Source organism: Leopardus geoffroyi, chromosome B4 (assembly GCF_018350155.1).
Source record: "Leopardus geoffroyi isolate Oge1 chromosome B4, O.geoffroyi_Oge1_pat1.0, whole genome shotgun sequence".
NCBI lineage: Eukaryota > Metazoa > Chordata > Mammalia > Carnivora > Felidae > Leopardus > Leopardus geoffroyi.
In genome coordinates, this window is record NC_059341.1 from 132,784,567 (window position 1) to 132,796,907 (window position 12,341).

Consider the following 12,341-nt stretch of genomic DNA (forward strand, 5'->3'; position numbering starts at 1 on the left):
GTCACAACTAGAGGGGTGCTACTGGTATGTAATGAGGGGTCAGGAGCCAGGGATGCTGCTGAACAGCCTATGATGCATAGGACAACCCCCACAACTAAGAACTGCCCCGTCCCAAATGTCCAATAGGCACAAAGCTAAGAAACCCTGAATTGGAGGATTTCACACAGCGTTGAAAAATACTTACAATCCCATGTTTTTGTAACAGGTCAATGTCTTGAAACAAAGATTCCTAAAGGAAATGCAACAGGAAAAAAAAAAAGAAAAGGAGCTTTGATTCTTCATATCCAGCTGTATCATATCTTTTATAGAGTTAATTCAGCATTATGAGTCACTCCAAAATGCCTCAAATTCCACTTCTCTAAACAGATCGAGGTAGGATCCATATGCTTTTTTCAAACATAGTGCTATAGACTTAGAAGGTGCACCAACATTGAAAGGGCTGGGAAGCCCAATATTTCTGTCCTGTCCTGTCCAGATTTTTAAGACCTTAACCCAAAGGCATGGAACAACACTTAACCTCTTTTAAAATATGTCTTCTCAGCTTTCTGCCCCGCCAGACCTTGAACTCCTTCCTCTGCTATTGGGTACCAGCATGCAAAGATTACCATTATGGCCATACCAGTTGTTAGGTTATTAAAATACTTTCATGCTAGTTGCTAAGTAGCTAATCTTAGCATCCCTTGCCAAACAAGTTGTCACATATTTGTAATATTGCCTCTCCCTGGAACTATGCTTTCTTTCCACTCTCAGTTTCTAAAAATAATAGCTAACAGAGAAGGAACTTCATTTTTGTGGACTGACTGCACGTCTACACGGTTCAACATTCTAGCCATACCTCTTCATCTTGGAATCCTGGTTCTTCCAGCACAACTTGATCCTCCTTCATATTGAAAGGTGAGCAAGCAGAAAAAAGAATCAGTTCTGGGAAAAAAAGAAATATTATTCAAGAAGCGGTCATAGATCGGACAGTACAAGGGCCTTTGCCCGGAGGCCTCCTTGACTTCATTTCAAAGTCGCCAGGGACCAGAAGAGCAATTAGGGAAACATTTGGTTTGGAATGACTGGGCTGGCCCATCTTTTCGCTGGGCACCGCTGGGCCCCTGACATTATGTATGTGAGGCTGGGGGACTTGGTTTCTTCTCTTTTTCCTCAAAACTGGTAACTTTTTCCTCATCTTTTGATTTCCTATAGCACAGATATCAGGACTGTCTGATAATGCCTTTTTGGTGCGTCTTGGGTTGCTAGTTAGTACTGCACATTGCGACTTAACCTTTCAGGTTTGTGCTCACAATGCTCTGGGAATGTTGACCTTATGTCGTTCTTCCTGAATCTTCCCTGGCTCCGAGAACTTAGTCTACCCTCGGCCAACACATTCTATTTTTCTCAGGGATGATGAACGCCTTCCCGCTTCCTAATTATGAACGGGATCTCTCGCAATGGATTTCTTTCACAAGACATTAGGCACATTTTGCTTTATAGTATTTGCTAGCTTCATAATTATTTTTAAGATGTACAATTATGGTGGATACCCAATATTAGGATACCAATAAGCAGCTACATGGAGTCTCTAACACTGTGGCGTTCGTTCCAAGATCTCAGGAATCTACAGGGCATGACTGGAGACTCAAGTGCAGCCCAAGCAATCCGTTTTCTTGGTCTATTGCATTTTCTGGCTTCACATCAGGGTCACGCGTGGGGTCCAGCAGAAGGGGAACAAACCACGAAGGGAGAGAGAGGTATGACGGCTGTCACCTAATACCTCTAAACAGCAAAATAGCTGAGGTAAAGAGGAGACCACGTAAAAGGAATCTTCTGGAACACTGTCCCCGGATAGGTAAATCATGTATATGACCACCACAAATTCCACACTGGCTGTGCTCATGGAAGGAAAAAAAAAAACAAAACAAAAATCGTCCGTGTCTTCTCCCCCTTGATAAAACGAAAAGATAGTTCTTTCCCGAGTGGCCACTGATGGCCTGAAGAGCTGGATCCTAAAGCAGGGTTAGGGCCAAACCCCCGCGCCGCCCGCGGGCATTTTCCGCACCTCCGGTTCCCTCCCAGGGCGGGGACGGGCCGCACAAAGTCACGAGCCCGGGGCCCAGCGGCGACCGCCCAGCGCCACCAAAGAAACGGACCCTTGGTTTCCCCTCAGATTCTTCACGCGCTTACCCTTTTTTTTTTTTTTTTTTTTGCCACAAACCCCTCTCGTACCCCACAGTCTCCCCGAGGTTTTCAAGGTGGAATCCCTTCCGCGCCCCCCGCCCGGGCTTTCGAATCCTCCGGGGTTCTGACTCGGAACCCGAACGCGGAGAGCCGCAGCCCGCGCGTCGCTGACCGCGGGGTTTGGCGCCCACCGACGAAAGTCCGGGCGCGTGCCCGGAGTGGGCGGACCCACGGGGGGGCGGGGCCGGGGTGGAGGCGGGGCGGAGTGCGAGGGGGTGTGTTCACGGTGGGCGGGTCCCCGGACGCGGCTGGGACTGAGGCGCGGGGGCAGAGAGCAAGGGGGTGGAGGGTCCGGCCCTCGGTGGGCGGGGTCCGGGGCGGGGCAGGTATGGGGGAGGAGGGGCTACCGAAGGAGCTTCTCGCGGGGGGGGGGGTGGGGGGGGGGGGCTCCCTAAGGTGAAGGAGGGCTTCTGAGGCGGGGAGAAATGTGCTGAGGAGAGGGGCTCCCCGGAGCTGAGGGAAGTGCTGAAGTCAGGGAGAGGCCTCCAAAGTGGGGGCACGGAGGCGGGCGCTGAGGTGAAGGCGGGCTGCTGTGAGAAAGAAGGGTTCTAAGGTGCGGGTTGTTCCGAGATGGAGAGAGGCCTCTGGGAAGGGGTCACGAGGCGGAAAACCAAGGCGGGGAAGGGGTGCTCGGCGGGGGCGGCTGACGCGCGGCGACAGGTGCCAGGCAAAATGCTTATCTTACTGGGGACCCCCGGTGAGGAGGTCGAACCTGGGGTCTTAGCCACTGTCCCCACATTCCTAATCTCTCTCTGTGACACTCTCTCGTCTCGAGGCCCATTCAGGACGGAGAGGAATTTTGCTGCGACTTAACTCGCAACGTGAAATAGACAACGGCGGCCAAACATATTTCGGTCCAGCTTCTAAATAGACCTTTTAGGGCCGCCTCCTTGCCAGCCCAGCCGTCTCTGGCAGCGTCGTCTTCCTCCCCTGAGACGGTGACTGACCGTTGACAAGAGTCAGGAAGCATTTGAACGAGCATCTGCTGAGGTGGAGGCTATGATGCACATCTGTGCGGACAGTTCTTGGAGTTCAAGCCCCAGTACAGGGCGACGCTTTTCCTTCGGCGTCTGAATCATTTTGCAGGAATAAAGAGCAAAAAAAAAAAAAGAAAAAAAGAAAAAAAAAGAGAGAAGTTCCCACAATAGCAGTTGGCATTTTATAGGACATTTCCTGCTCCCCCCCCCCCAGTGGATTGTTTAAAGGGCCAACAAACGGGGCGCCTGGGTGGCTCAGTCAGTTGAGCGTCCGACTTCGGCTCAGGTCACGATCTCGCGGTCCGTGAGTTCGAGCCCCGCGTCGGGCTCTGTGCGGACTGCTCGGAGCCTGGAGCCCGCTTCAGATTCTGTGCCTCCCTCTCTCTCTGCCCCTCCCCCGCTCATGCTCTGTCTCTCTCTGTCTCAAAAATAAATAAGAACATTAAAAAAAAAAAAATTAAAGGGCCAACAAATAACTGCCTCAGCTCTTCAAAGTCTTATTTTCCAGAAACAGAGCCTGTCCTTCGTGTTAAATGGAAACCGATGCCCAGTTTTGGGGCGAACTGGGTAGTGACAGTAGGCTTTCGCCCTGTGACCTCACCTGAAATAACTGTAGTAACTTCTGCACAACTTGTTAGGTGAGGACATCCAGTGTAATGGTAGAGCTGCAAAGAGCACAGCGAGATGATTTAGGGAAATAGAACATATGTAGTTTGGTGTAGTGACAGCTGGGAGAGAGAAATGTTCATAATATTTGAAGGTTGTGTGCAGTACATTTACCGAAAGAAACTGAAATGAGCGTGGTAATGACAGATCCTTGAAATGAGGATAAAAAATCATGTTTGGATAGGATACTGACGATTGTATGCAACTTAAAAAAAATTTTTTTAAGCCCAAAACGCAGGATAGTTAAAAAGTACACTTGAAGACATTTCTACTCAAATCAGGACCAAAAAAAAAAAAAGTAGCCTTTCATATCACCTAAAATTTTTGAATATGATGACAGTGGTATTTCAAATCAGTGGGGAAATGATGAATTCAGTGAATGGTGTTGGAACAGCTAGGTAGCCATCTGGAAGAAGAATAAAATTGGAACCAAACTTCACACCTTATACCAAGATAAATGCCAGATGGACCAAGAAATTAAATCTGAATATAATAATAAAAGTGCTAGAAGAAAAGGAGACTTTTTTTTTATTATCTCAGAATAAGAAAAATCTTTTTAAATATGACACAAAACTCAGAAGCCACAAAAGACTTATAAAAACGACCACATAAAAAAACAAAAACAAAAAAACTTGGGCTCCAAAATGCTACTTTCCTATTTTAAATACAGAGTCCCGCAAGCCAGAGCTGTGTATCAATTAGTAATTGTGACAAAAAGCTTTCCCAGTGTCTCAAATCCTTCAGTGAGTCCAGAAGTTCTTCACAGAATTTTTAAAATTTGTGTCATTTTTATGGTATTCTAAAAACAACAACAACCAGGCAGTGGGAGTACCTGAATTTGAAACCGTTACACTTTAGTGCCCCTCTGTGGACAACTGCCTTATAATCAGAAAAAGGCACATGATCCCACCGTCTGCAGTTGGGTTTCCTCGAACTGGTGCCTGCGGATATATGTTCTGGAAGTTTCAAGAGCTCAAATATGAGAAGTGCTTTGGTAGAGAACTAAAGAATGAAAGACCATCACACGCACACAAAAAGAACTTCACTGGGCGCGTCTCCCCTTAAACATAGTTCACCCAAAAGATGTTTACTGAATCCCTACTACTTGTCAGACACTGGGAGGTGTTGAGTACCAGGGTTTAAAGAACAAACGAGATACAAACCCTAATGGGGCTCTAGATTGGTAAGTTTCTAGGCAATTACAGTGAAACACACACACACACCCCAGTCATTTGGGGGCTTTCTCAGTTATTTAGATTTATTTCCACATTTGAACACCTTCCAACTTCAGCACACAGCTCCCCAGAGAGGCATGCTCCTGACAGTTTATTCAACCAACATTTATTAAACACTGCGTGATCCCAGCTCTCTGCTGGAGAAGGAGATGAAGACAGGTCTGGACAGGTCTCTGCCCTTTAGGGGCCCTGAGTCTAGTAGGGGGAGACAGATACCGAAACAGGTAATCACACACAGGGCAAGGTAAGAGATCAGACATGCAGTCGGGTAACGAGGAAACCTCTCCCTGCGGGATCCTCATAGAAGCAGTGACCTGTACTTTGGGGCTGGGAGGACGGGTGAGGGTTTGCTGGCCTGGCGGGGTGGGAAAGGCAGAGGCAACTCAGAGGCTCTTTTAGGGAACTGCGAGTGGTTTTGCTGGAGTGGAAGGTGCTAGGGAGAAAGCAGCTCTCAGAAGCAAAGGAGAGAAGCTCAAGGTAACATTTGATGACAGTCCACACTCATAGCACTTACTCCTTTCCACAGATTAATGCAACCACTCGTCACAAAGACACCATGAGGTAGGGACTATTATTACCCCTATTTACAAATGAGGACACTGAGGCACAAGGTTCAATAACTTGCTCAAGGCTCACAGTCTGGCTCCCGTGTCCATGTTCTTAACCAATCCACTAAACCAGTATATGGCAGACCCTGTGTATTCATATATGATTTTTTTTTTTTCATTTATAAATGAAAAGCCTGGGTTTGTTTTTTTTTTTAATTTTTTTTTTTTTAACGTTTATTTATTTTTGAGACAGAGAGAGACAGAGCATGAATGGGGGAGGGTCAGAGAGAGGGAGACACAGAATCCGAAACAGGCTCCAGGCTCCGAGCCGTCAGCACAGAGCCCGACGCAGGGCTCGAACTCACGGACCGTGAGATCATGACCTGAGCCGAAGTTGGCCGCTTAACCGACTGAGCCACCAAGGCGCCCCTATAGGAGCCTGGTTTAAGCACACATAGGAGTGGCAACTGAGCCAGGCTTAACATAGTACAGCTCAGCCATTTACTAGCTGTGTAGTCTTGGGGGCATTAACATCTGCGCCTCAATTTTCTCATCTGAAAACCAATAATGATAATAGTACTGAGTTGTTGTGAGAATTAAATTAATACACTGGAAGTATTTGGGCTGCTGTGTGAAGAATGGATTGAAGGGGGCAAGAGACAGAGGGCAAGGAGAATGAGTACCTAGAAGACTGTATAAGTCAGAGCCGGGGGCGACTTCATCCAAGAAAGGCCTCTTGAAAATGGGGAAAGTTGTGCCTCACGCAGAGGGCTATAGTGAGAAGGCAATAAAATAATGTGTGAAAACATGCTTAAAAGTGTTTAGTTCAGGGACACCTGGCTGGTTCAGTTGGTAGAGTGTGAGACTCTTGATCAGGGGGTTGTGAGTTGGAGCCCCACGTTGGGTGTAGAGATTACTTAAAAATAAAATCTCAGGGGCGCCTGGGTGGCTCAGTCGGTTAAGCGGCTGACTTCAGCTCAGGTGACGATCTCGCGGTCTGTGAGTTCGAGCCCCGCGTCGGGCTCTGGGCTGATGGCTCGGAGCCTGGAGCCTGCTTCGGGTTCTGGGTCTCCCTCTCTCTGCCCTTCCCCTGTTCATGCTCTGTCTCTTTCTGTCTCAAAAATAAATAAACGTTAAAAAAATAAAATAAAATAAAATCTCAAAAAATTATTTAGTGCATAGCAAATACCTTTAATTGTTTTATTATGGATAATTTTTAATATATACAAAGGTAAAATAATATATTTCCATCACCCAGATTCAACAAGTTTTAACACATGGCCAATCTCTTTTTTTTTTTTTTTAATGTTTGTTTATTTTTGAGAGAGAGAGAGAAAGAGAGAGAGAGCAGGGGAGGGAGAGGGAGAGGGAGACACAGAATCCAAATCAGGCTCCAGGCTCTGAGCTGTCAGCACAGAGTCCGAGGCTGGGGTTGAACCCATGAACCACAGGATCATGACCTGAGCCAAAGTCGGACACTCAACTGACTGAGCCACCCAGACGCCCATAGATTTCTTAAGTCACACGGCCAATCTTATTTCACTTATAACTCCATCCACTTACTCCCTCTCATATTATTATTTTTTGTAATCTCTATTTATTCTTGAGAGAGAGAGAGAAGGAGAGGGACAGAGAAGGAAGGGGACAGAGGATCCCAAGCGGGCCCCATGCTGACACCAGAGAGCCCAGTAAGAGGCTCGAATTCATGAACTACGAGATCATGACCTGAGCGAGCAGAAGTTGGGCTTTTAGCCGACTAGGCCAACCAGGTGCCCCAATCCCGCTCATATTATCTTGAAGCAAATTTCATACATCATACAGTTTCATCTGAAATATTTCAGTATGTATCTCTAAAAGATAAGGACTCTTTTCAAACAGAACCATAATACCATTAGCACACCTAAAAGATAAGCACTTTTAATATCAAATATATAGGCAGCATTCAAATATTCAATTATCTCATCAGTGCCGTATATTGTCTGTTTCAACTGGGATAAGAAAATGTCTACGTGTGGCAACCGACTGATGCCTTTGGACCCTTTTCTGAAAATGCTATAGGTTTCCGTCTTTTCCCTTGTGTAAAGCACTGTGACAGTGCCTGGACGGAACTGGAGGGTATTCTGCTAAGCGAAATTAGTCAGTCAGGGAAAGGCAAAAATCGTATGACTGCACTCGTATTGAAAGGAACAATCCAAATGACAGCCCTACCTTAGTTTAAAGCTAGGTTCTCTTTTCTGCTTATTATGGATCTTTGATAAGAAATACAATTGCTGAGAAGTCTGTTTTGCTTGCTGTTTGCTATGAGCATTGTGAGACCTTTCCTGATGTAACCTGCTGTGTAGTAGAATGGGTTGTAAACCTTCCTAAATGTAGTCTGATATGTAATGGAATGAGTGATTGTACATAAACTAACCGGCATTTCTCGCTTCTGTAAACCTGCTTGCTTAACACATTCCTCCCCTTCCCCCTTCCCCCTTCCCCCTTCCCCTTTTTCTCTCCCGCCACAAGTAACGGACAAAGCCTTCCCGCCAAAGGACAGACAAAGGACGCCCAATCAGAAAACAACAAATGTCCTTACTTTAAAATCGACTAATCAGGGCCCTCATAATTTGAAACCTCCCCTGTGTTATTTGTCTGTCTATAAAAACGCTGTACCAACCCTGATCGGGGCCTCTTGCGTCACCGGCAACGAGTGCGCAGAGGACCAGGTTCGAACCTGTAATAAACGACCCTTGCCGCTTGGCTTTGACTTACGACTCTGGTGGACTTTTGTGGGAGGTTTCAGAACTTCGGGCATTACAGTATGAGGACTTTAAGAGACAAAACAAATGAACATAAGGGAAGGGAAACAAAAATAATATAAAAACAGGGAGGGGGACCAAACAGAAGAGACTCCTAAATATGGAGAACAAACTGAGGGTTCCTAGAGGGGTCGGGGGGGGGGGGGGCTCAATGGGGAAGGGGCACTAAGGAATCTGCTCCTGAAATCATTGTTGCACTAGATGCTAACTAATTTGGATGTAAATTAAAAAAAATAATAAATAAATTAATTTAAAAAAAAGAAGAAAAGAAAGAAAGAAAGAAAGAAGGAAAGAAAGAAAGAGGAAGAAAGAAAGAAAGAAAGAAAGAAAGAAAGAAAGAAAGAAAGAAAGAAAGAAAGAAAGAAAAAAAAAAACAAGTTCAGGAAAGGTCAAGCCTCACAGCTACTAGGTCTAAAGTCCTATATCTATTATGAAGCAGGACTCAAGGCCCTGCATTTTCTGGGGCCAAAGCTCGAACTCCTTCTTCCATCTCTTCACCTGGGATATTCTCCAAGGGGGTCACCTAGGATTACACTCAGGGTTCAAGTGAATATGCATATCTGTGGGAGACACCTTAGGTCCCAAGAACGCACTTACTTTCTTCTTGGTTTAGGCAAATAGCCATCTGCTTGATTTCTTTCCTTTCGGCATTGCCAGGCAGACCTCTCTAACAGATCAGGTCACTCCCTTGTGCCCTGAGGCCCAAGTGATAAAAGCCAAGCCCCTCAGCCCAGCCACAGGTCCTTCCCCACACTGGCCCCTGTCTCAGTTGGTGAGGGGAACAAAGGCAAGAGAAATGTAGCTGAAATTAAATCTCACAGCTTGTAGCCCACTGATAGACACCTGAAACATGCAAAATGTGACCTTACCCAAGCAGCTCATGGCTGCCTTACTTCCTTGATGTTTTATTAAACACTAAAAGTAGCCTTACCTTACCAGTAGCTAGCCCCTCAAGGTCACGAAAGCCTTGCTTCCAAGTTCCTTATAACTTTACTTTATCTTTAACCCTCCCTCCACAAACTTAAAAGTATATAATCAGCCACTCCTCACAACCCCAGGGCAGCTCTTTCTGCCCACGGGTCCTGGCATGCTTTATTAAAATCACCTTTTTGCACCAAGGAGGTCTCAAGAATTCTTTCTTAGCCATTTGCTCAAGAACCCCAACATCAGTGAAGTCTTTCTTGATTTGGTTTTTTGTTTATTCCGCACAGATTTCTAGCAAAGCATTAATGTATTGGTTAGTTTATACATCCTTCCCCCTCTCCCAGATTGTGTGTCCCTTAAGGTCAAGGACTGCGTCTTTATGCATCTCTGCAGGCATGGTAGAGAACAGACACCTGGAATATTTGCTCAACCTCTCCAAGCCCCAGTGTCCTCCCAGGAGAAATGGAGGTAACAATACTCACCCTGGGGGGAGCCACCAGGAGGGTAAACCAAGATAATGTCTAAGCAGGACTTAACAGAATTAAAAAAAAAAAAAAAAAAAAGTTAAAGAAAGGGTGGGGGGCACCTGGGTGACTCAGTTGGTTAAGCATCCATCCGAGTTAGGCTCAGGTCATGATCTCACGGTTTGGGAGTTCGAGCCCTGTGTCAGGCTCTGTGCTGACAGCTCGGAGCCTGGAGCCTGCTTCAGATTCTGTGTCTCCCCCTGTCTCTGCCCCTCCCATGCTCATGCTCTGTCTCTCTCTATCTCTCAATTAAAAAAAAAAAAAGTTAAAAAAAAAAAGCAGGACTTAACAGAGTACTCGGCATGTCATTAAGTGCTCAATAAATGATTCTCCTATGATTACTATTACTGTGTTATATAATAATATTATGTATTCCATAGTATTACTGCTACTAAGTGAGTGGAAGATTTAGTTGGTAAAGGCATGAATGAATGAGGTGACTTCAGTTTAAATCCTGACTTCGGTCCAGAGAGAAGTGAACTTTAATATTCTTTGTCCCATGGACTGGGAATGATTAAATGTGTTGCAGTATTATTTTTTTGTTGTTGTTTCTGTTTTAGATGAAACCCAACAACATGGGCAGGCTTCAGCCAAAAGTTCTCCCAATTCTTGGATAAGGATTCATCCAGGTGTGTTAGAAGGTGAGGGGTTATGGAAACTGACTTCCTTTTTCTGAGTTGGTTTTGACTCCTTGGTGTCCTTCCTGTGGATGAATCATAAAGACACAAACAGATTAAAAACAAATATTGAAAAACCAGTGTGCTGAAGAGAATGCAGAAGTTAAGTCCCCAGGATTACATCAACAGCCTACAGTGAAACCACCCAGAGTGAAACTGGTCAGGAGGCTGGGAAATGAAAGTGAAATTGATAGACTATGAAGTGTCTGAATATACTGGGGGGAGATTTAGGTGGCCAAGGAGAAATGTGGAGATAAACTGTGATAAGTACATAATGAAAAAAAAAAAAAAAAAGGCAAGAAAACAGGCAGATTAAAAAGAGAGAAAGGCTTAGTTCCAGGGATAGCAAAAAGTTTTACAAGAAAACAAAAATACCATAGTACCCTCCATGGCTCATGGCAGTTGTGTTGATGGTATAATGCTGATTAGTGGTCCAAACCGAATCACAACAGAAACACACCGGGAGGATGAGAGACAGAAAGTGTGTGCATATGAGAGACAGCCCAGTCCTTAACCACTCCCGGTAGGAACTCAACAGACAATGCCTAACACTGAAAAATCAAAGAGCACCGTGGTATTTAGACATTAGAAGGATAACAAATACCAAAACAATCAGTTAAGAAAGTGGAAATGTGTTGCTGGAGAATGCAAAGGAGGTCCAGAGGGGTGCAATTTTTTGTAACAAGCTTTGTAGAACTAGTTATTAGTTAATTAGCATTTGCGTTATGCTTTCCATAATCAGTTAATTGAATAGGCACTTATATATTACCTTGCATCAGGCACTGTTCTCAGTGCTTTACGTATGTTAACCAATTGAATCCTCATAACCACCTTTTTCTTTTTTTTTAAGTTTATTTATTTTGAGAGAGACGGAGACAGTGCGAGTGGGGGAGAGGTGGACAGAGAGGGAGACAGAGAATTCCAAGCGGGGCTCCACACTGTCGGTGCAGAGCCGGACACGGGGCTCAAATTCATGAAACTGTGAGATCATGACCTAAGCCGAAACCAAGAGTTGGACACTTAACCGACTGAGCCACCCAGGCGCCCCTTCTTTACTTAATTTTTAAAGGATGAATATGTATTATTTTAATTCAAATAAAAACAGAAACATTTGTAAATCAGTATGAGCTTTTAAGAGGATTTATTTCCAACTTTATGGGTATAGAGAGGCCAAGTCCTAAAATGAAATCAATTTTTTGTATAAGCAATTGACTGAAGCAGAATGCTAAACACACAGTAGCTGATCATTAATTCCTTCACCAAAAATTCACTGAATCCTTACTACGTGCCAGCCACAGGAGCAGGTACAAAAGATTCAATGCTGCGTGAGACAAGGTCCTTGAATTTGTGAGGCTTATAGTACAGAGAGGGAGACAGATAATTCCATCACTAGAGTAGGTCATATTCAATGGAGCAAGCTTGGAAAAGCACAGAACACAAAATAGGCAGTCACTAGTGCAGTCCGGGGAGACTTTCTGGAGGTAGTGATGCCTGAGCTGGCCTTTCAGGATCAGGTAGGAGTTAGCCACATGAAAAAGTTGCTAAAGCATATTTAAGGAAGAGGAAAGAGCAATGAATACTCGTTAAAATGAATTGAGTTGGTTGCCGTCCTCCTACATTCTAAAATATCAAAATGTCAGAAATAATAGTATTCATAAGCCGCTCCTAACCTGAAACATTCCACAGCCCAAACCAGTGGGGTGCAAACCATGCTGCTACATTCCGGTATGAGTGGCTATTTCTCTAATCAAAAGAAAAAAAAATAA

The 12,341-nt window shown here is 44.9% G+C and overlaps 2 protein-coding genes and 1 long non-coding RNA gene across 12 annotated transcripts in view; 1 reads left to right on the top strand and 2 right to left on the bottom strand.

The window, feature by feature from the left end:
- Nucleotides 1–2,389, bottom strand: part of DMC1 (DNA meiotic recombinase 1) — a 40,693-nt gene extending 38,304 nt beyond the window's left edge. For 3 of the 7 annotated variants that reach the window (XM_045463759.1, XM_045463761.1, XM_045463762.1), the window contains exons 1-3: nt 2,212–2,388; nt 836–921; nt 185–229 (exon numbers count right to left, since the gene is read on the bottom strand). In XM_045463759.1, coding sequence (XP_045319715.1) covers nt 185–229; nt 836–886 — 96 coding nt within the window. In that variant the 5' untranslated portion in view covers nt 887–921; nt 2,212–2,388. Of the gene's footprint in view, nt 1–184; nt 230–835; nt 922–2,169 lie in introns of all 7 variants that reach the window. The other 4 variants (XM_045463760.1, XM_045463763.1, XM_045463757.1 and 1 more) reach the window with 4 other exon arrangements.
- LOC123590517 lies at nt 784–10,541 on the top strand. Its single transcript, XR_006708809.1, has 3 exons — nt 784–894; nt 9,768–9,842; nt 10,459–10,541. It is a non-coding gene; the product is annotated as an uncharacterized LOC123590517 (long non-coding RNA).
- The window catches only part of FAM227A (family with sequence similarity 227 member A), a 75,291-nt gene continuing 73,312 nt past the window's right edge, over nt 10,363–12,341 (bottom strand). For 3 of the 4 annotated variants that reach the window (XM_045463754.1, XM_045463756.1, XM_045463753.1), the window contains one exon: nt 10,363–10,601. In XM_045463754.1, the coding sequence (XP_045319710.1) occupies nt 10,520–10,601 (82 nt within the window). In that variant the 3' untranslated portion in view covers nt 10,363–10,519. The remainder of the gene's footprint in view (nt 10,602–12,341) is intronic. The other variant, XR_006708808.1, reaches the window with a different exon arrangement.